A 20,255-nucleotide genomic window follows, 5' to 3' on the forward strand; every position below is an offset into this window, starting at 1 on the left:
ATTTATCACAAAAATTTAGTAATTTAAATTTTCAACAATTGCTGCCAAATATTCACCACCCTACTATATATAATATTGCCAATTCTTTTTTTGAAAAACTTAATTCAACAATTTCTCCTAAAATATGATTATATAATTTTCTACAAAATATTATTTTATAAGTTTCTATTAAAAAATATATTTTCCCACATAGAATTGTGATGATTACACAATTTATTGTAATTCTTTCAGTTAATTATAGATATTACTAATTTTAATGGTAAAGTTATTTCAAATTAAGCATTAATCCAAAATACGATGCTAAATACATTGGTATTGTTTTCCTTAAACGGTAATAATAAAGTTATATGTAAAGACATTGGTGTTGCACTTTGTTCTACATTACGACATACATAAACCAGATACATTATGTTCCGTTTGTTTATAGTTCGGTCTTAAAACAAAAAAAAAAACACGAAAAGAGAAGAATAATTAAAAACAAGAGGAGGACACGTGGCAACATCGGCGTTAAAAAAGCATGTGGCGTAGAGAGACTCTCTCGCTCTGTTTTCTCCTTTCCCCTTCTTCTTCTTCCTCTCACGTCACGTCTCTCTGTTTCTGTGGTTCTGTCTGTGTTTGTGCTGTTCTCATGGCGGAGACCTCTACTACGCTTCTCTTCTCCACCTTCTCCTCTCACATCACCATCTCTCCTGTCCGTCACTCTCATCATCCCTCCCCCGCTCGATTCTCATCTCTTCTTTCCCGCGTCCGGCGGCCTTCTCGATTCGCCGTTAAGGCTTCGCATTACGGAAGCTTCTCCGATGACGATGCTTTCAGCTTCTTCCCTTGGTCCGATGCTAACAACGGTAAATCTAATTGCGGGAGGGTCTCATATGATCTAATCCAAATCAGGGTGATCTGATCTCAATCTTTATGTTATGATGCTTGTTGATCATTCTTGAATTATGTAATTTAACAGTTTTTGAAGACTTTTTCACATTTCTTGAAATCATATGCAATTCCTTAGTTGTGATCTGTGGAAGAATTGCTGAAAAATCAAAGTATTGCAATTTGTTTTGTTTTGTTTTTACAGAAATTGAATGGGTTCCTGAAGAAAGGATTACACTTTTCACTTCTGATGGGTTAGTTCAGATTGGTGGCAATATGGTTCCTCGTCGCATCAAATCTTCCTCTCATGTATGCAAATTTCATTATCTTTGATGTTTAACACTTTTGTTTGTGTCACTCTGTCTTAGCCGAAGTCCTAAGAGGTTTCTTGTTACTTGTCCGTTGTGCTATCATCAAATCATCTCATGTATGCATTTCATTGTATATGTTTGTCTTTGTTTGATTCCGTGGCTGTGGATAACAGATTTGTGTGTTCTTGTCTGGAATTTCTTATAAGTAAACAATGTAGAACCGATTTCGAGGTTTCTTATCTTAGGAGGTGTAATTACTATCCCCATTGTGCTGTCATAATTTTGATTACATGTGTCTTTTTTGGTCTATATTGAATCATATGCTTTGTGACAGAAGAAACATGGGAGATCCAAATCACCAGAGAAATATCAAAAGTTTCAAGAAAGTGCTTACATGGATCCTGCTCAAGGTCTATGCCTTGGAGCTCTATTTGACATCGCAGCTACAAACGTACGCAACGCTTACTTTTTCGGTTTGCTAAACTATGGAAAAGACAGATAAAGATAATGTAGTGCACTGTATAAATGTCAGGGACTGGATATGGGAAGAAGACTATGTATCATTGGATTCTGCCGTTCTGTTGAGATGCTTAGTGATGTTGTTGAAGACACTGTCTTAGAACATGGTGGAGAGGTTTGAGTTTACCGTTAATTCACTCTCTCTCTTTCTCTCTCTTTGTCCTTTTAACATTCTTACTAAACTAACTCCTACTTTGTGTTAAAAAGATTGTTGCTACAGAGAAAGAGAGCACAAGCGGTTTACAAGAGAAACTAACAATGACAGTGGCAGTTCCATATCTCTGGGGAGTTCCTCCGGCTGCAGAAAGGCTTCACCTTGCGGTTAGAACAGGTGGTGGAATCGTCGACAAAGTCTACTGGCAATGGCATTTCTTGTGAAAATTTCTCCAAAACATTGGCTCTAACTCACAACCCTCAAGTGTTTATATATCATTCATTGTACAGAACCTTTACATTTGCAATAAATACCCCTAATACATACTTTGATCTAATAATCTCTCTATGGTTTTTTTCTGCTTAGCTATAGATAACAAGATTTTCGTTAGAGATCTGTTTGATGGGGGTATTGGGTTTTCATTTGGACTAGCTTGACTTATATGGCCCTGTCAAGGAATGCATAAATTTTGAAAAGGTTTGGATGTGTTCATTAATAACTTGGAGATTATAAGATATATTCTTTTCATGGAGATGCAGAAAAATAGGATACTCTCTTACTACTAAAAGCGTCTAAATTTCCTATTGAACGACCTTAAAGTAGTCCCGCGAAGCTTTCGGGAAGAGAAGTGAAAAGTCTTGTGTGTAAGCATAGCATTGGGGAAGAGATGTAAAAAATTCTTGTGTGTAAGCATGCATAGCATTCCTGACCTCAACATATTTAACAACATTTAGCTGGAGATAAACTCTCTTGCATACTCTGTGGACGATGTTATGTACATTCTTCTTAAAATGTCACAACCCTTACCTTCTTTAGATATCCACTCTAAACTAAAAAAAAACACAAAAAAACCGGTCAGTGCAAAAAGTCAAAAGTTCAAACACTGCATAAACTCTAGTTCTTGTCTTTACTAAGATTTACTTTATTCCTTGTATCTCAATTCCAATAAATACTAGAAATAGTCTTGTGCTTTAGTTTCAGCTTTCCGTAGCCATCTCTTTGTAAAGGATTTTGCAAAACGTGTCATGTTAAGACTTTCATATATAGCAATAGAAGCCAATATAGTCATAGCCTTTGTTCCAAAAATAAAATATTAGCAATAATGTGATTGTATATCAAACTTTAATTCTTGTCACTAATATTTATCATCAGTCGATCGCTGCAATAGTGTTTCAATGAATTATTAGTTTATATCGCACAATGATATGCATCTTTTACAGAGAGGCAATGTCGTACCTTTTGTCAAGTTCCTCTCCACTCAAATAATCAAATTCATAACGCCATCTTTAATTCCTCATTCCCTTAATGCAGACTATTCAAACTACATATAAATATATAATGAATGAGATCATGCATGTACAAAATATATGTTAGTGATTATTTAAATAGTGAAGATTCTTTTTTTTTTTTTTTCTAATTCGTCGGTCGAAGAAGAAAACAAAATCTGACGGAGAAGTTAATTTATAAAACTGTGTACGAATATATGCAGTAAATATATCGAGCCCAATCTTGGTACGACTCTCTTACCAGTATCAAAAAAGACGTTTGTGGCTAATTAATCATGCGTTAGGATTTCTATTTTAAATTCGACCATCAAATAAATTATTTATTATATATATATATATATATATATATATATATATATATTCATTTCTAATGTTGGAATTATGTCTATTTTCTGTCACATCAGATTCGCAATAGTCAAACTTGAAGTTTTTACAAGTTTTTTTCATATTCACTGCATATAAAAAGAAATAGCAACCAAAAAAAAGGAAGAAAACCACAAACATACAACTAGATGTCTTAAATATTCGAAAGATCATTAATAAACATCTTGAAATTCTTTCTACTAATTTGCTTATCATTTTGGATAGGTTTACAGGCAGCATATACGATTGACCAATTTCGCTGGAAGAAAATGATTGAGTTGCGCTTTATAAAGTCGAGAATTTTAATATTTAAGAATAATGTTGTTTGGGAATATATTTTTGTCATCCATATCATTATTAAAATCCCATAATAATAATAACAATAGATGTTGGGGTGGATATGGTTATAAACTTATAACATATATATAATCGGTCATCCTTTTGATCAACGATTGTTTAATAACTTATACATGAGGATATACTTAAGAACATGGAAAGAACAAAATAATACCTTGAAGAAATGCAAGTGGGAATAGTTTTCGAATTTAAATGGTATGATACAAAGTATATGTATGCATGTGTTTTAATTTGTGTTTATTGATAAGATTTTGAGATTCCTTAATGAGGGTGAGGGGAACAATACAAAGTAGTTAGCATACTCTCACTCTTTATTTTTTAAAAAGCAAATTATAAGAGTTTTTTTTTTTTTGGTGTGGTGATAGATTATTAAAACATATTGGTAGATTATTTAGCTATACACATATGGAGTTGACATAGGTAACCTATTCCAAATCTGTTATATCTTAAACCTATATGAATGTTGTTCTTTTTTCTATAAATTAACTTAATTACTCCAATGTTCCGAAGAACAAATAGTTCAAAATAGTTAAAATGAAACTATTAGAAAATGATGCGACATTTTTATGATATGATAGATTTTTGTATCACATGTTTTTCATGATGGATAAGCTAATTGGCCATAGAAATGTTAGCTTGTAGACAGAAATCGATTTGTTAGTCACAATGTTCTTTTGACCACTATAAAAAACTTCACTTAACACTTTAACAGCTGTAAATTCAACAAATTATGTCTAAAGAGAGTTCTTATTTACAATAAAAATATTAAGTTAAACTCATTAATCACGTTTAAACCCCTCTTAGAACAAGTTTTAATAATTCATGTTCAGTTTTGAGAAAGAAAGAGAGAGAATATGGGGGTTGAATCAAAGTTGGTAAGAGAGATCAATAGTACAACATGAACTTATCCTCTGTCTTGTTTTCATCAAACCACAAGCTATTGCTACTACTAGTACAGCTACTACTTATTAATTGCTTGATCTCCTCCATTCCATAATCTTCAATTACTGCCGAGCTCATTGATCTCTCATCCTCTAACTCTTCATGATGATGATGATCACGATGTTCCATCTTCACTCTTGTTACTGTACTTGTTGTACTCGACCCACTTCTTACATCACTCAACAACATTATTCCCTTGTTTGTACTTTGCTCCTGGCTGTCTTCTTGATGGCTCATTATGAAATTGTTTCTGTTTGGAGAATTTACCAAAGTGCCCATGTCTGCTTGATATAATAGTTGTTGTTGTTGGCCCATCATTGTCATCATCATACCCTGATGAGGTGTGAGAAGTTGGTTTGTTGATATTGATGGGTTATACGGAAGAAGAGTATTGATCATATTGTAATGTGATGGTGATGATGGTGTAGCACTGGCTAAGTGGTGATTTGGAGGAGGAGCCATGGTGGCAATGAGCTTCTTCTTTAGCTTAGTGTTCCAATAGTTCTTGATGTCATTATCAGTCCTACCATGTAAGTGAGCTGCTATTACTGACCACCTGCATTTTCAATAATTAACTCCTTTATGTAACCACAATAAACTAAATACATTAATTTTGTAAGCGTAAATCTTCAATACTTTTCAAAGTGGATTTGCTTCACTTTTTTTTTTCTTTTCTTTTTGGGCTAACTTATGAACTAAAGAATATACCCACAAAAGGAGGCAATTATACTGCACAAAAGGTGGGTATGTAAAAGCTATATAAAATCATGAAAGAAACTATTATTTTTTAATTAAGAGAAAGAAAAAAAACAATTGAGATTGAAGCTTCCTTGAAACATGCAAAGTCTCTTCTTTTTCAATACCCATTTTCTTTATTTCTTTCCCATGAGTTAAACAAGAGTAATCTTCACCTATCTTTAAGATTATACTTTATCAAGGTCAAGATTATTAATGTTGGAAAATAAATATTTAGTTTAAGACTTTCTTATAACCTGCTTCCGATGGAGGCATAGAGGCTGTAGATAATATTGTCTTCTTCCTCAGTGAAATCTCCATGTCTTATGTTTGGTCTTAAGTAGTTCAACCATCTCAGTCTGCAACTCTTCCCACATCTCCTTAAACCTTTATAACACCATATTATTAATGATTTAGAAAAAGAAAAAAATTTGACCAAGACCCACCAAAGGTTAAAAATCCAAGAAAACACACAAAATAAAATAAAAAATCCAAGAATCATGAGAGATGTGAAAATACCAGCTTTGTGAGGGAGAGAAATCCAGTTTCCACCAGTGCCTTGTTTCTCTATGTAGTCTTTAAGCTTCGCATCTTCTTCCGGAGACCATGGACCTCTCTTCACATTTGCCTTGTCACAACATGGAGCCCTACCCATCTCTCTCTTTCTCTCTCTTTCTCTATGTGTGTTTTTGTTGAGTGATCTTTGTTTTGTGTTTTGAAAGAGAAGATGAGAAAGAAAAAGTGTTCTCTGGTTCTGTAATTATCAAAGATAAAGACATCTATTTATTGCTCTATGTATTGGAAACGCCCAAGTCAATGAAAACCTATATTTTTATTTTCTTTCCATAATGCTTTTTTTCTCTTCTCCCATGTGGATTGCCCTCATTATTATAATATGTATGTAGAAAAGGAGAGAGAGAGAGAGAGGGGAAAATAGTGTAAATAAAAAATATGGATGTGTTTTTGGTCACCAAAGCAAAACAAGAACAGCTGGTCTAAGTTATGAATAGTGGAGAAATTAAAAAGAACAAAACAATTTCGTGAAGAAAAAACTAATAAATACTACCAATATAATTAATTAAGTGCTTTAATGCTCTTTTATTTTAAGAATTTGGACAAATGGTTTGCAGGAAGAAAACAAATTGGACAAATGGTTAAAAGTTTTCTTGGATGTCTTATTGCGATTGAACGTGCATGTTTGTCTCTTGAAGAGACCAAACAACCGTTTTATCGACCCATTTGACCGGGTTTTTTGGTCTTCATTGGATTAAACCAAATCAAACCAACCAAAAGTCAGAACCAACATGAAATATTAATTGTATGGTATACTACAATACAAAACTGTACTGTGTGAAATAATAAACACGAAAAAATGGTGCATGGAAGCAAGAGTCAAACATTTTTATGGTGTTTTATTTTTCTTCGTACACTTACCAATAAAAAATAAAGGAAATAGTTTCATGGACAGCTCGAAGGTAAGTGATGAGAAAAGAAAAATGAAGAAAATAAAAGGAAAAGTTGACATTAAACCAAAAATTAGAGAAAGGGATGATGAAAGTGATGTGTACTCATTTTCCAAAAAACCAAAGTGAAAGGTTTGACTAAGTCATTTCCCACAAGACATTGTCAAAGTGATTGATCCCGAGGCCACCACACATACATATATTCTTATGGGACGAATATGTGTATCTATATAATAATACTAGTACTAACATAAGCATTTATGTATACAATGGCAAAATAAATTTGAATGTTTATGGCGTAACAGTTTAAGTTGGTAAGTTGGTGTGGCACTTTTCAAGACTATATTTAAGTGGGTTTCCAATGAAAAGTATATAGTACTAGTAGAACTTAGTAACACTCATTTCTTTATACAAGATAGATAACACTTAACAGTCTTCAGACCAGTACACTAAACTCTAATACTATCACATCCATTATCTTTATCGTAGCCGGGTTGCATACACTTCATATACCAAACACATATAGCTAAACAGTCACAAATCGGATGTATGTGAGATTATTAAATGGAAACTTGTGGATTAATGTATGTATGTTTCGTAGATGTAGGTCTACCTTGTTACAATTGCAGAATTTTGCATTTACATGTGAAATCACCTAGTAAAAAGTATATTAATTTATTTTGGCATTTGTATAACTTTTTGTCGTATGTATGTTAGAGTACATATATACTGCTATGTTTTCGTTTATTATTTACCAAAAAAAAAAAATTTCATTTAAACATATCGTGTCATCATGACGCAAAAAAAAAGATATTATCTTATCATGTAGAAGTAAGATTCAAAAATTTCAAAATTACGCCCATGACACAATTACAACTTTTATGAAATCATTTAATTTAACTGTTACATTATGTAAAATAAAAGTTTATAACTGGTGAATTGCAACAAATTCTTATATATTGTTACATTTTTTTTTTTAATAATTAACGTATGTAATTATTGAGATTGGAGTCCCTACCTGAAAAAAGAATGAAAAAAAGATTTTTCAGTGACTTCATGGGTTATACCGAGAGGTCGAAATCTATCGACCAATATTTTATGAAATACGCAAATCTAATAATTGATAAAGATGGTCTTTTATATAAACATACAATAATTGTATATGTCGTAATTTCCCACTCAAATAGGTGCCTATCCAATCCTGTGAACGTAGACGTGTAATTGAAAAAATCTCCTTGAGACGACGTTAACTGCTTACGATTATGAATTATTGATAAGTAAAACTATATTATAATACTAGTATTCGATACATACCTACTATATATATCTAGAAGAATGAACAATTCTGCAACACATTACAGTGGAATCATTGTATCATACAGTGGTGGCCAAGTTTACGTGTAATGTTGTTTTTGTGAAGAGTCTAACTGTTGCAAGACTCTACACGACGCAGAAGGTTTCAAAAATTAAGGCTCACCTACGAGACACGTGAGACTCACGTGGGGTTGGAGCGTGTTTAGACCACGCGAAAAGAGTGCAAAAAAAACGACAGCGTTTAAGATTAACGTCGTGTCTCTTTCTTCACCTTTTCTTTACAACTCTCATCAGACTATCATCTCCTTCCCTACCACTTCCGCTCCTCACTTCACTTTACCGACACACACTGACACACTAAGCTCTCTCTCTCCTTCAATGGCGGCAATTACAGGATTCTCCGCTCTCACAAGCCCTATTTCTTCTACTCCTCCGTCACTTCCGTCGTCGCGTTTACTCAATTCCACTCAGTGTCTCTCCAGATTCTCAAATCCATCTCTGTTTCCCGCGCTCTCTAACTCTCGTCGGAGAAATATCCGGTTGATTCCGGCGTGTTCTTCTTCGATTGATAACGTAGATGAAGAGGTTGAAGCAAAACGTGGTGATGAGAGTGAGATTAAAGAGACATTGATGTTATCAGTCTCTCCTTTGCCTCTCCTCCTCGTTGCTGCTCTCCCTGGAGGTATAATATTAAACTTTAAAATCTTAATAATGTATTATTTAGGAGCTTTAAGTAACCATTAGTGAGAAGTAATGCAATTTTTGTGTTCATTAGTTGTGTGAATGCTATATATGAATCAAATTTGGCTTTTGTGTCCAAGAACGTTGTGCTGAGCTTTTTATCTGTCTTTGTGGCAGCTGCAACTGTAAGATCTGTTATTGGACCTTTTGTGGAAATTGTACAATCCTTGAATCTACCTGACTGGCTTGTTCATTGGGGCCATCCAGGGAACATGGTATTATTACCTATACTACTTCATAACCAATTCATGCTTCTTTACTGTTATCCCTAATATGCAAGATTCCACAACAACATGTGTGATTGAACCAGTTTCTTTAGACATTTGTCTTGTGTGTTTGATGGGTTTGGATATGTTACTTGTTTTTCTATCAGGCAGTTGTTCTTTTTGCTATGGGTGGCTATGGAACATACTTAGGCTTCCGGATTCGTTATTCAGATGACATTGTAAGACTATTTTTAACCAAATAATCTGGTTTTAATATTACAAGAACCATTGTTGTTTAAAGAGCGTTCTTGAAAATGTCAGGAAGAGAAGGCAAAGGCAAAAGACCTGCACCCAAAGCTTCTAGCAGGAATGTTTTTCTTTTTCGCCCTTGGAGCAACTGGTGGTATCACATCCCTTCTTACCTCTGATAAACCCATCTTCGAAAGGTATCTTTTTTTTGTTACATAGTAAACTCTTATTTACTGATTCCAAACTTGAACAAACAAAACATGGTAACAAGAAGACCTCAATTGCGCGAGACTGATATGGTTGCGGATTTGTGTAATGTAGCCCGCACGCTGTTACAGGATTCATAGGTCTTGGTCTCTTGACTATTCAAACAATCTTACCATCTTTGTTCAAGGTAATTAAAGTACAATGCTGGATTTTGCAATGTGAAAACCTTAATCATTTATGTAGTTTTCAAGATCAAGAAACAAGTTGTTTCAAAAATGTGCAGGACAAACCTGAACTGAGGAACGTGCACGGGATACTCGGGAGTGGGATAATGACGCTTTTCCTCGTCCATGCTGCTTTCGGCCTTCAGCTCGGTCTCAGTTACTGACTATTCTTTTACTGACCTCTTCTCATATGTTTTTGTATTCTTCAGCTGCAACCACAACAACACAACCATTTTTCTTTACTTTTGTATTCGTATAAAGTCTTGTAATTTTAATGAATGAAGATATATAGGCAAATTACTGTGAATTTTTATGTGTCTTGTTTATATATATTACACTTTTTTTTGTTATAAACTTGCAATTTATAAAAAATAATGATGATTTTTGGGGGTTTTCACTTATATATTGTGTTTGCTTTTAGATTTTATCGTTTGAGAAAATCAATTTAGAAATTCAAAAAGTAAAACAAGATCTACAAATGATCAAATCATATAATTAATTTTTTAAACAAAAAGATAATAAACAACATTTCACCAACCAACACCTAAAATATGAAAAGTATAAAAAAAATATATAAAAGAACAAACTAACAAAAATATCTAAACCACTCCATGATTTGGCCAGCATGTTCCATGTGTGTTAACCCGAAAGATCCGGTTCGGGTTACGTTTACCGATGTCGATGTCCGGGTCGGATACTCTTATATCTCACCAACCACACTCACACCTACGACAACGGGGTTGGTGAGATTTACATAAGTTACCAAACATCCCACCGTTCATTCCTCCCTTCATTCAAGATCAACGGTTTAAAAACATCAGAACACTGTACACCAGCAAACACGTGATCAGAGCATCTCCAACAATATAAACCGATGAGAGAAGAGCGGGCAAACCAAACACAGAAGAACGAGTCGAACTCCCCCGAGTCACCCGCCGAGTTTTTCTCACTCGTTCTCTCTATATAAAATCTCTTCTCTCTTCTTCTCTCTCGCTATCATTTTTTCTCCAGATCTTGAATCCGAGACGTCTCTCCCTCTCTACCTACTTCGTTTTTAATCAGGTTTGGTTCCTTGCTCTTTCCTTCGCTAGATCTGTAAGTTTTGATTTCTAGGTCTCGATTTGGAATTCATGGTTTTGTAGTGTTAGATCTGATGAATCGAAGCTGTTTGATTTAGTTTATTTTAGCTTAATTGTTCAAATCTGATCTGAATTTGGTGGAATCAATTGTGTCGGTGGATCTATACAATTTTGATTTGTGTTGTTGATGATGAGTTGTGTGTATTGTGTAGAAATGGAAACGTTCCTATTCACATCTGAATCCGTCAATGAGGGACACCCAGACAAACTCTGTGACCAGGTTTCTGATGCGATCCTCGATGCTTGCTTAGAGCAAGACCCTGAGAGCAAAGTTGCATGTGAGACATGTACCAAGACCAACATGGTGATGGTGTTTGGTGAGATCACTACCTCTGCCAAAGTAGACTACGAGAAGATTGTTAGATCCACTTGTAGGGAGATTGGTTTCATCTCTGCTGATGTTGGTCTTGATGCTGACAAATGTAATGTCTTGGTTAACATTGAGTCACAGAGTCCTGACATTGCTCAGGGAGTTCATGGTCATTTGACTAAGAAGCCTGAAGATATTGGAGCTGGTGATCAGGGACATATGTTTGGGTATGCTACTGATGAGACACCTGAGCTTATGCCTTTGACTCATGTTCTTGCTACCAAGCTTGGTGCTAAGCTTACTGAAGTGAGGAAGAACAAGACTTGTCCTTGGTTGAGGCCTGATGGTAAGACTCAAGTCACAGTTGAGTACAAGAACGATGGTGGAGCTATGATTCCGATTAGAGTCCACACTGTTCTTATCTCAACCCAGCATGATGAAACTGTCACCAACGACGAGATTGCTGCTGACTTGAAGGAGCATGTCATCAAGCCGGTTATCCCTGCTAAGTACCTTGACGATAACACCATCTTTCACTTGAACCCATCTGGTCGTTTTGTCATTGGTGGGCCTCATGGTGATGCTGGACTCACAGGGAGGAAGATCATCATTGATACTTATGGTGGTTGGGGTGCTCATGGTGGAGGTGCCTTCTCAGGAAAGGACCCAACTAAGGTTGACAGAAGTGGTGCCTATATCGTGAGGCAGGCTGCAAAGAGTGTGGTAGCAGCTGGACTCGCACGCCGTTGTATCGTGCAGGTATCATACGCCATTGGTGTCCCTGAGCCGCTCTCAGTGTTTGTTGACACTTACAAGACCGGGACCATCCCAGACAAGGATATCCTTGTGTTGATCAAGGAAGCGTTCGACTTCAGGCCAGGAATGATGGCTATTAACCTCGACTTGAAGAGGGGAGGTAACTTCAGGTTCCAGAAAACCGCTGCCTATGGCCATTTCGGACGTGACGACCCTGACTTCACTTGGGAGGTGGTGAAGCCGCTCAAGCCAAAGGCTTAAAAAGGTAAGAAAAAGCTGGCAGTTGCAAGAACTGAGTTGAGACACTCCCCCAACTACTGGGAACTTATCACTATACCATTATTATTGCAAAAAAGACTTGAATAAAGAAGCATTCACATTTGTTTTCGCAAGCACAAGGTCAGCACCTTCATATATCTGGTAACTGAAGATTGCAGATGAAAGATTGAGTTTTATGTTTTGATTTTTTCGCTCTTTTTTTTTTTTTTCTCTCTTAATCTCTTGTATTGTAATTTTGATTGTGTAACCAAGAAATCCATCTTTGTGATGTTAAAAAAAAAAAAAACATAATTTCATGCAAATGAGCAAATCTTTGAACTGGAAAAGGTAAAGAAACAGAGATGAGCAGAGCAAGATGAGTGAGCCATAAACTGGAACTGAGCTTGTCGAATATAGGGAGAATCTTGTAATGAACTAATATCGTTAAAATAATAAAATTAAACAAATATAGAAGGAGATATCACACAAAGAGGAAGTCTAGAATGTCAATACTTCATAAAATATGTTTTACGTGATCTTTTTGTCCACCTCATATACTTTATGTTAATTGGTGAATGCCATTTAACATGTTACCTCGTTAATTTTTTACTCATCTTAAATTATTCAACAAATTGTCCCTCAATTATTTTGGTGGGTTAGATTTTTCTAATATTTAACGAAGCTGATCTTATCCCGAGTCAACTCTATCCACCATTCAACTTGGTTTCATCTAACTTTTGTGTTCACAATTTGTTTCCCATACAATCTTTTTCTGTCGGCAAAAATATACTAAAAAATATAGGAGAACCGTAGTGAAATAAGAAATTCGATTCCTACATGCTACAGGCCTACAGCCGCCGTTTCACCATGTTATTTGATAGCTTTCGTAGTCTCGTCTTCGACGTTCTTCGATGCTTCCTTTGATCGGGTGTCCTTCGCGTTTATTCCTTCCTTTGGGCTAGACGGCTAGTTGTTATGTCGTCTTTCATGTGTTTAAGTTTTTTGTTTGTTAATGGACTTACTCGTTACATTTTTGTTAAACACATTTTCATGTGATATTACTTAACATTGTAAATCGCCCGCTATGAATAGAAATGCCTTTTATATATAAAAGAAAGTTAAATATAAAATCTCTAGTCATCGATCATGACAAAAAGATGGTGCTTTTAACCTACACCAATTTTTGAGTTAAAAAAAAAATGCAAAAATATATTATTTGTTACAAAAACAGAATTTGCAAAGAGAACGCCATATTGACTGCAAAAGATCAAAAAAGAAACATCAGAATGTGGATGAACTCTATCTTTGAAGATAAGTCATAGTCTTTTATGGTCCGTACATAATATGCAAAAAAAAAAAAAACATAATAATAAAGAATTCACTTATCAATCAGTACGTGTAGCTTCGAGTTTAGATTTCAGATATCTCGATTTTGGTTTCCAAACGTCACAAACAAAGAACAATTATGCAAAAAGAAAAGAAAAAAAAAGATTTAAATCTAGAAAAAGGAAAGAAAGAAATGGATTTGTGATTCGAAAGCCATCGATCACTCAACTCATTGATTTTGTCGTGTGGCATGTATTGTTGTGCAAGCATCCAAAAGACCTCATAAATTATTTTCAGCACTAACATGACATAACGTTCTTCAATTATGTACATATTGACATGGTTCTTCTACATGACTACATCTTATCATATAAGCATCCAAGTGTGTGTAGATCAAGACACTTCCGTTTTAGAGTCCCACGTATAATGCTACACTCCATATTTAATAGCGCCATACATACAGATTATAGAATCACACGTCCACGTAAGCTTATTTCCACATTTTATAATGCTTCAAGTTAAGTTATCTACAAATAGCTCTTACCTATATCATAATTGATACAAACGTTGTTGTTACGGCCTAATCAATATAGTTGGTTGATGATTACTTGGTTCAATATTCTCTCTCTCTTTCTTTTTTCCAATCAGTTAAATATTCCCTAAAAAAAATTTAGTGAATCAAACTTATGATAACATAATATCTAGGTTATATATCTAACCAACTGTTATATATAAAAAAAAATTTAGTACGATCTTCAATATAAATCCGAATTTTTTGGTGATCTACGTCTCGACAAAGAATTTATCAGTCATGAGCGATTACAAGGGTTTTTCTCTAGCATATGTTAAACTCACACACACGCAAGCTCTCTGCGTTGTTAAATCCGAAAAAAAAAGAATAAGAATATTGTTAGAATGAGTGTTAGGAGAGTGGTTTATCATTCTCCGGTTAATTCGGTATGAATCGAAAATAACCTTAAACAGTCTTAGAACTCGGTCCAATAATGTCGTAGTCGCATTATCGCATCTTAATACAATGGGAACTCAAACTCACTAAACAAGAACATTAAAAGCAGTTATATCAATCAGTTCATATCAGTTTTGTCAAAGGTGCAAAAGGTTGACTTGACGAAAGGGAAACAGAAAATGGTTGAATGAAGTATTCCTCTTTTCTTTATGTCGTTGAAATTTCACCATGTGAGGGTAAATTTAAATGGTTGAATGCTATTCTTCTTCTTTTACTATTTTTAGAAAATAAATAAATATGTTTCTTCACTACATTGTATGATGGAAGTAAAACAATAGCATTTATGTTTGAGGGTAAATTTTGTTCATTAGATACTACACAACTCGTAATACGTAATTTCAGCAAAACACTATCTATTCGAATGTTCTTTAGCAGATTTTGGATGTAGGCAAGTTGATATTTAGTGGCCACAAATTATTTCCAAATATTATAATTTGATATGTTTATTATATCAGTTATTTTGCGGAAAATATTATAAGTAGAATGTAATTAATATTGTTTTATAGTTTAGCTAATATATTGGCTGATACTCTCGTGATTTTTGTTCCTAAATATACGATCACTTTTTTTTGATAAACAACATATAATTTGGGTGCACAAAACAAAAATGTAATATATATTTTAAGAAATTTCGAGTTTCCGAATCCAATAAAAACATTCGATACGTAGGTAAACCTTTGCTAATATGCTCGAAAACTTAAATGGTTGAGTGGAATTTGGTATTAGTAGTATATTTTATTTTTTAAGGACAGTTGAAGTGCTTAAAAAAATAATACAATAAAGAAATGTTTTTAGAATAGTGAAAAATCAATTTGTTTGAAAACTAGGAGGAGCTGATCAAAACATTCTTACTTTTCATATGTTTTATAAAACTCGTTCGTCAAATGACTCAAATCGCTCGTTTTAAACGACAATCTTAAGCACCGTTCCACATATCTATAAATAACTGAAACATAATGCCTTTTTTTAAAACGGTAAAACACAAACGCATCTTTCGTTATTTACCGATGAAAACGAGATCATTGTTGCTAATCACAAAATGCATCAAAACAAATGACTTCTCCACCGAAAAAAAAAGAAGAAGTAATGAGATAAATATGCATGATCTTAATCCAACTTCATTATTGTGAAATTTTTCTGCATACGAAATTATTAAACCAAAGAATAATGAAGTTGGTTTTTGGCAAACGAATTAATGAATTAATTTTGTCGGTCAGATGGGTCCGGCAACCGTCGATAATCAAGACTCGTATCACCGTAACACCGTTACCGACACAAATAGTGAAAGCTTATATAATTTTATTTATTTTTAAAATAATATTCATGCATTTAATTTGGAATATTATTGAATTTCAGCATTGTCCTTTCGGGGACCTCTTCTCAATTTAGTTTGTTTATAAATTTATAAAATTTAATATTTTTACCAAGTTCTTTATTTTAGGTAGGACCTTCGGATAAAAGAGGTTCGGAAGTACTTCCATAATTTATACGTAATGTAATACATAAATACAATCTCCGAAAACAATGAATATTAACGTATTATAATTACGTGATCATTTTGTCAATCAATAAATAAATGCATTTTTTCCCCGAGTAGAACATTTTTTTTGGTTACAAATTTACAATGAGTTTTGATCTATTAGTAAAACAAAATTATTAATCGAACCCATTATATCCTCATTAACAAAAACTATAGTACATATTTCACTCTCTATAATACGCATATAGATATTTAAGGAATCGATATTTTGACATCTGGCTAAGGTAAAGTTTAAGGTTTAATTTCTATCTCCTGCAACCAAGAGAAATAAAATGGAGAAAGGCCCTACGTTTATGTCGACAAAGCGGAGTTATAGCCTTATAGGATTCCTAATAATGATTATCAGATTTTAAAACTAATCACGGATTTAATCCAATTCTATTGAACCCCTAAATCACACTCTTTTGGGTAAGTTTACCCTCGTTCGAAATTTTGGGTCACACCTTTAATAATAATTCTTGTGATTAATTAATCACTATAGCAATATATATTTTTAATGTACATATAGAGATTTGTTATGATCAGGCGTACGTGCACTATTGGAAACTAATCATTCAGATCCTTTTTATAATGGGATATGGAGCAAGACAGCTTGTGTGAAACAAGTGAAAAACAAGTAAAGCTCGAATAATAAATGGTGTAGGACAAATGTAACAAAAGATATGTGAACGGTGGCGGTGTATATAATGTCATCAAATTTTGAGTAATTGTTTGTTTGTAATAGTTTGAATGAAAAAATGTCGTCAATGATGGATAGCCCTGCATGAAATGAGTAACATTGTATGAAAAAGTATTGTCTTGCGTATATATATATTTTAATGGTAACAAATTAGTGTCGATACGGTTCAACCGAAATGTATTTATCCATGTAGTTTTTGAACTCATATGTCGTCTATATATTTGGATGGTTAATGAAGAAATAAGAAATATGATACTAGATTAGATCAGATCATATGAGGGACATATATATCATGGATTGAGAATTTAGTCACAAGCATGAAGCAATTATGTTTTCGACCAAATAGTAAAGTTAAAAAGCATGAAGCAAACGCAAACTTTACGAACCATAGTTGAGCATAGATGACTAAGCTAAGTCAAGATTGCTCACTATTAACATTTGCTAATCAACTTAAAATCGTTAATATCTCATTTGCAATGATTACCAAGCATTCCTTTCAAATCTAATAAGCAACATGGTATTGGCTTGAGAATCGAACTAATATCCGCTAATACTCGATTAATCATCACAAATCTCGTGGTCTCAGCTACAAAAATTTAACACTGTTAACAGAATATAAATGTTGACAAAATGCGTACATAAAGGTCAGTAAATCTTAAAGACTATTTTGATTAGTTCATGGCTTTTTCTATATATATACGAAAGTTGCGGTTCAATCAACTTTTCTTCTTCTTTGGCAGCATTACCTTAATAATAGCTTTCCACAACATCACTTCTTCATATCTTGTAATATCTTACTATCATAGCAAAGAAAAAAAAAGAAGAGATAAAGCTGGTGGTAGATTTTGAAGATGATGAGATGCGCAGGGGTATCTTACGTACGCAAGGTTGTAGTAGGCCATGTTAATCGGTGTTGAAACCCCTTTGTCCGTCCGTGTATCGGTCAATTTGTGTGAATATGATCTTAACCTAAGATTTTTCCATAAATTTATAGAGTATGTAAGTAAGTGTATCTGAGAAGAGCAACGTAATAATGCTAGTGATGTTTTTATATTTTTAGACCGTTTTAAGAGTCTTTAGGTGAGTGGACCACTCATTTTCATAATGTATTTTCGTGAGTGGGTCCAAATAGTTAGGACCCATTTCATTTGCAATTTCCATCATAAAGGCTTATAATATAATATGCCATGCTCATGTCCATCCATCCCCACATCATCATCTCTCTCTGCATTTATATACTCCTCTCTTCTTCTTTCCACTCCACACAAAAGTAGAAGAAAATGAAAATGGGAAACTCTTTGATCTCTCTTCTCTCTATCTTCCACTTGTTGGTGTTTTGGGGATCCTCAGTGAATGCTTACTGGCCACCATCACCTGGTTATTGGCCAAGCTCCAAGGTTAGCTCCCTGAACTTCTACAAAGGTTTTAGGAATCTTTGGGGTCCTCAGCATCAAAGAATGGACCAAAATGCCCTCACCATCTGGCTTGATCGAACCTCAGGTACTAATCAAACTAACTCTCGTTTTCTGATGTGGGTAGTTCAAGTGTGATGTGAAGTTTATTTCTTATTATCAACAGTGTATTTGGGGTTTATTATTATAGGAAGTGGATTCAAGTCGGTAAAGCCATTTAGATCAGGCTACTTTGGAGCAAACATCAAACTCCAACCTGGCTACACTGCCGGAGTCATCACATCTCTCTATGTGAGACTAGAGACTCTCTTAATTACGTATACTTTTTAATTACATTTAGTGATCTTAATTAAAATTAATTAAATTAATTTTTGCAGCTATCAAATAATGAGGCACATCCAGGGTTCCATGATGAAGTGGACATAGAATTTTTGGGGACAACATTTGGGAAGCCTTACACACTTCAGACGAATGTTTACATTAGAGGAAGTGGTGATGGCAAAATCATTGGTCGTGAGATGAAGTTTCACTTGTGGTTTGATCCCACTAAAGAGTTTCACCATTATGCTATTCTTTGGAGCCCTAGAGAAATCATGTAAGCATTCTTTTACTTAAACGTCTCTAATTTTTTTTTTTTTTGGTAAATAAAATCTATATAGCCCTTTAATTACTATAGTGTATTATATGATCCGTGTGCTTACGAGAACATACGACAAACTCATTTTTTTGGTCACGGACCTAGGTGGATGTATCTAGAGCCATATAGTAAAGAAAGAAACAAACAAAAAAAATACGTTTCTTAAAATGTTATTTTATAATTGGGAAAAGATCTTCCCCCTATGTTGCATTATTCGGGCAAGGAAAGATGTAAATAGATACACGAACAAGAAAGAGACAGACACTGACCGTACGACGGTGGACAATTATACTTGATTTCTTTTTTTCTTTGTAGTTTTATAAATAATTAATAATCTTCTCATGTGTTTTATTTATCTTGGCCTAACCAAAGTGCCAGCTTTTACTAAAGTTTTTAATTCTCTTAACTAAGTATGAGTGTCCGTCAACCCTATGAGAGTATGAGGTGCCACCACATCAATGGGACATACAGAATCTACCTACCAAATTTTAAGCATTTATATTTGTTATTACCAATTTTTATTTATTTAAACATCTCATACTTTCTTCAGAGTGATACTACTATGAAACATACATAGTTTAATCATGGCATATTCCTTATTTAGTAAACTAATATTGATATTTTTTGTTCCTTTTTGTAATTTAGATTTTTTGTGGATGATATTCCCATAAGAAGATACCCGAAGAAGAGTGCGTATACATTTCCTTTAAGACCAATGTGGCTTTATGGTTCCATATGGGACGCTTCTACTTGGGCAACTGAGAATGGTAAATACAAAGCTGATTACAAATATCAACCTTTTACTGCCAAATACACTAATTTCAAGGCGATCGGTTGCACTGCCTACTCGTCATCACGGTGCCGTCCTGTATCAGCTTCACCATACCGTTCTGGCGGGCTATCCCGTCAGCAATACCAAGCCATGAGATGGGTTCAAACACATAGTATGGTATACAATTATTGCAAAGATTATAAGCGTGACCATTCTTTAACGCCAGAATGTAGGCGTTAGGAAATATTGAGGAATGTCCCAAAGTTTGAGAATTTTGATTACATCAAAGAAAATACCACAAAGAGCTTGGTAAAATTTTGGGATTATTTTTTCTTTTTGTTTCATTATTAATATTATGTGGTTGTTTGTTTCACAAATAAATTTTCTTATTTGGCTTATCATCTTGTGTAAAGTAAATGTATTCAATATCATATTGTTTGTCAATTTTTGTCTCATAAACA

General features: G+C 34.1%; 5 protein-coding genes across 7 annotated transcripts; 4 read left to right on the plus strand and 1 right to left on the minus strand.

The window, feature by feature from the left end:
* Window positions 498-2,197, plus strand: LOC104785831. Of its 2 annotated transcripts, none has more exons than XM_010511118.2 (5): window positions 498-845; window positions 1,073-1,176; window positions 1,516-1,629; window positions 1,711-1,812; window positions 1,905-2,197. In XM_010511118.2, the coding sequence occupies exons 1-5, from the start codon at window positions 518-520 to the stop codon at window positions 2,073-2,075; spliced, it is 819 nt and encodes a 272-aa protein (XP_010509420.1). In that variant the 5' UTR covers window positions 498-517; the 3' UTR covers window positions 2,076-2,197. The 2 variants fall into 2 exon arrangements, with proteins under 2 accessions (XP_010509420.1, XP_010509419.1); XM_010511117.2 differs by having other exon boundaries at window positions 502-845; window positions 1,513-1,629.
* LOC104785832 (transcription factor RAX2-like) lies at window positions 4,658-6,413 on the minus strand. Its single transcript, XM_010511119.1, has 3 exons — window positions 6,054-6,413; window positions 5,792-5,921; window positions 4,658-5,355 (listed from the first exon to the last, which is right to left on the minus strand). The coding sequence occupies exons 1-3, from the start codon at window positions 6,187-6,189 to the stop codon at window positions 4,743-4,745; spliced, it is 879 nt and encodes a 292-aa protein (XP_010509421.1). The 5' UTR covers window positions 6,190-6,413; the 3' UTR covers window positions 4,658-4,742.
* On the plus strand, window positions 8,576-10,247 carry LOC104785834. Its single transcript, XM_010511120.2, has 6 exons — window positions 8,576-8,993; window positions 9,170-9,267; window positions 9,426-9,497; window positions 9,580-9,704; window positions 9,829-9,901; window positions 9,998-10,247. The coding sequence occupies exons 1-6, from the start codon at window positions 8,690-8,692 to the stop codon at window positions 10,100-10,102; spliced, it is 777 nt and encodes a 258-aa protein (XP_010509422.1). The 5' UTR covers window positions 8,576-8,689; the 3' UTR covers window positions 10,103-10,247.
* Window positions 10,816-12,724, plus strand: LOC104785835 (S-adenosylmethionine synthase 3-like). The gene is made up of 2 exons (XM_010511121.1): window positions 10,816-11,000; window positions 11,230-12,724. Exon 2 carries the CDS (start codon window positions 11,232-11,234, stop codon window positions 12,402-12,404), a length of 1,173 nt encoding a protein of 390 aa, XP_010509423.1. The 5' UTR covers window positions 10,816-11,000; window positions 11,230-11,231; the 3' UTR covers window positions 12,405-12,724.
* LOC104785836 (probable xyloglucan endotransglucosylase/hydrolase protein 32) lies at window positions 18,217-20,238 on the plus strand. Of its 2 annotated transcripts, none has more exons than XM_010511122.2 (4): window positions 18,217-18,473; window positions 18,552-18,676; window positions 18,763-18,980; window positions 19,668-20,238. In XM_010511122.2, exons 1-4 carry the CDS (start codon window positions 18,254-18,256, stop codon window positions 20,032-20,034), a joined length of 930 nt encoding a protein of 309 aa, XP_010509424.1. In that variant the 5' UTR covers window positions 18,217-18,253; the 3' UTR covers window positions 20,035-20,238. The 2 variants fall into 2 exon arrangements, with proteins under 2 accessions (XP_010509424.1, XP_010509425.1); XM_010511123.2 differs by having other exon boundaries at window positions 18,576-18,676.

The sequence above is a fragment of the Camelina sativa genome, chromosome 5 (assembly GCF_000633955.1).
Source record: "Camelina sativa cultivar DH55 chromosome 5, Cs, whole genome shotgun sequence".
NCBI classification, from domain to species: domain Eukaryota; kingdom Viridiplantae; phylum Streptophyta; class Magnoliopsida; order Brassicales; family Brassicaceae; genus Camelina; species Camelina sativa.

Bases quoted from the DNA above. Each gene is read 5' to 3' on its own strand.
- LOC104785832 (XM_010511119.1), bottom strand. From the start codon at position 6,189: ATGGGTAGGGCTCCATGTTGTGACAAGGCAAATGTGAAGAGAGGTCCA. The intron at 5,922-6,053 runs GTATTTTCACAT...GGTGTTATAAAG, and splicing joins TTCTCTCCCTCACAAAGCTG to GTTTAAGGAGATGTGGGAAG. The intron at 5,356-5,791 runs GTTATAAGAAAG...TTGAAAATGCAG, and splicing joins TATGCCTCCATCGGAAGCAG to GTGGTCAGTAATAGCAGCTC.
- LOC104785834 (XM_010511120.2), top strand. From the start codon at position 8,690: ATGGCGGCAATTACAGGATTCTCCGCTCTCACAAGCCCTATTTCTTCT. The intron at 9,498-9,579 runs GTAAGACTATTT...TGAAAATGTCAG, and splicing joins TTCGTTATTCAGATGACATT to GAAGAGAAGGCAAAGGCAAA. The intron at 9,902-9,997 runs GTAATTAAAGTA...AAAAATGTGCAG, and splicing joins TCTTACCATCTTTGTTCAAG to GACAAACCTGAACTGAGGAA.
- LOC104785836 (XM_010511122.2), top strand. From the start codon at position 18,254: ATGAAAATGGGAAACTCTTTGATCTCTCTTCTCTCTATCTTCCACTTG. The intron at 18,474-18,551 runs GTACTAATCAAA...TATTATCAACAG, and splicing joins CTGGCTTGATCGAACCTCAG to TGTATTTGGGGTTTATTATT. The intron at 18,677-18,762 runs GTGAGACTAGAG...TAATTTTTGCAG, and splicing joins GAGTCATCACATCTCTCTAT to CTATCAAATAATGAGGCACA.
- LOC104785835 (XM_010511121.1), top strand. From the start codon at position 11,232: ATGGAAACGTTCCTATTCACATCTGAATCCGTCAATGAGGGACACCCA.
- LOC104785831 (XM_010511117.2), top strand. From the start codon at position 518: ATGTGGCGTAGAGAGACTCTCTCGCTCTGTTTTCTCCTTTCCCCTTCT. The intron at 1,630-1,710 runs GTACGCAACGCT...TATAAATGTCAG, and splicing joins TTGACATCGCAGCTACAAAC to GGACTGGATATGGGAAGAAG. The intron at 1,813-1,904 runs GTTTGAGTTTAC...TGTGTTAAAAAG, and splicing joins TCTTAGAACATGGTGGAGAG to ATTGTTGCTACAGAGAAAGA.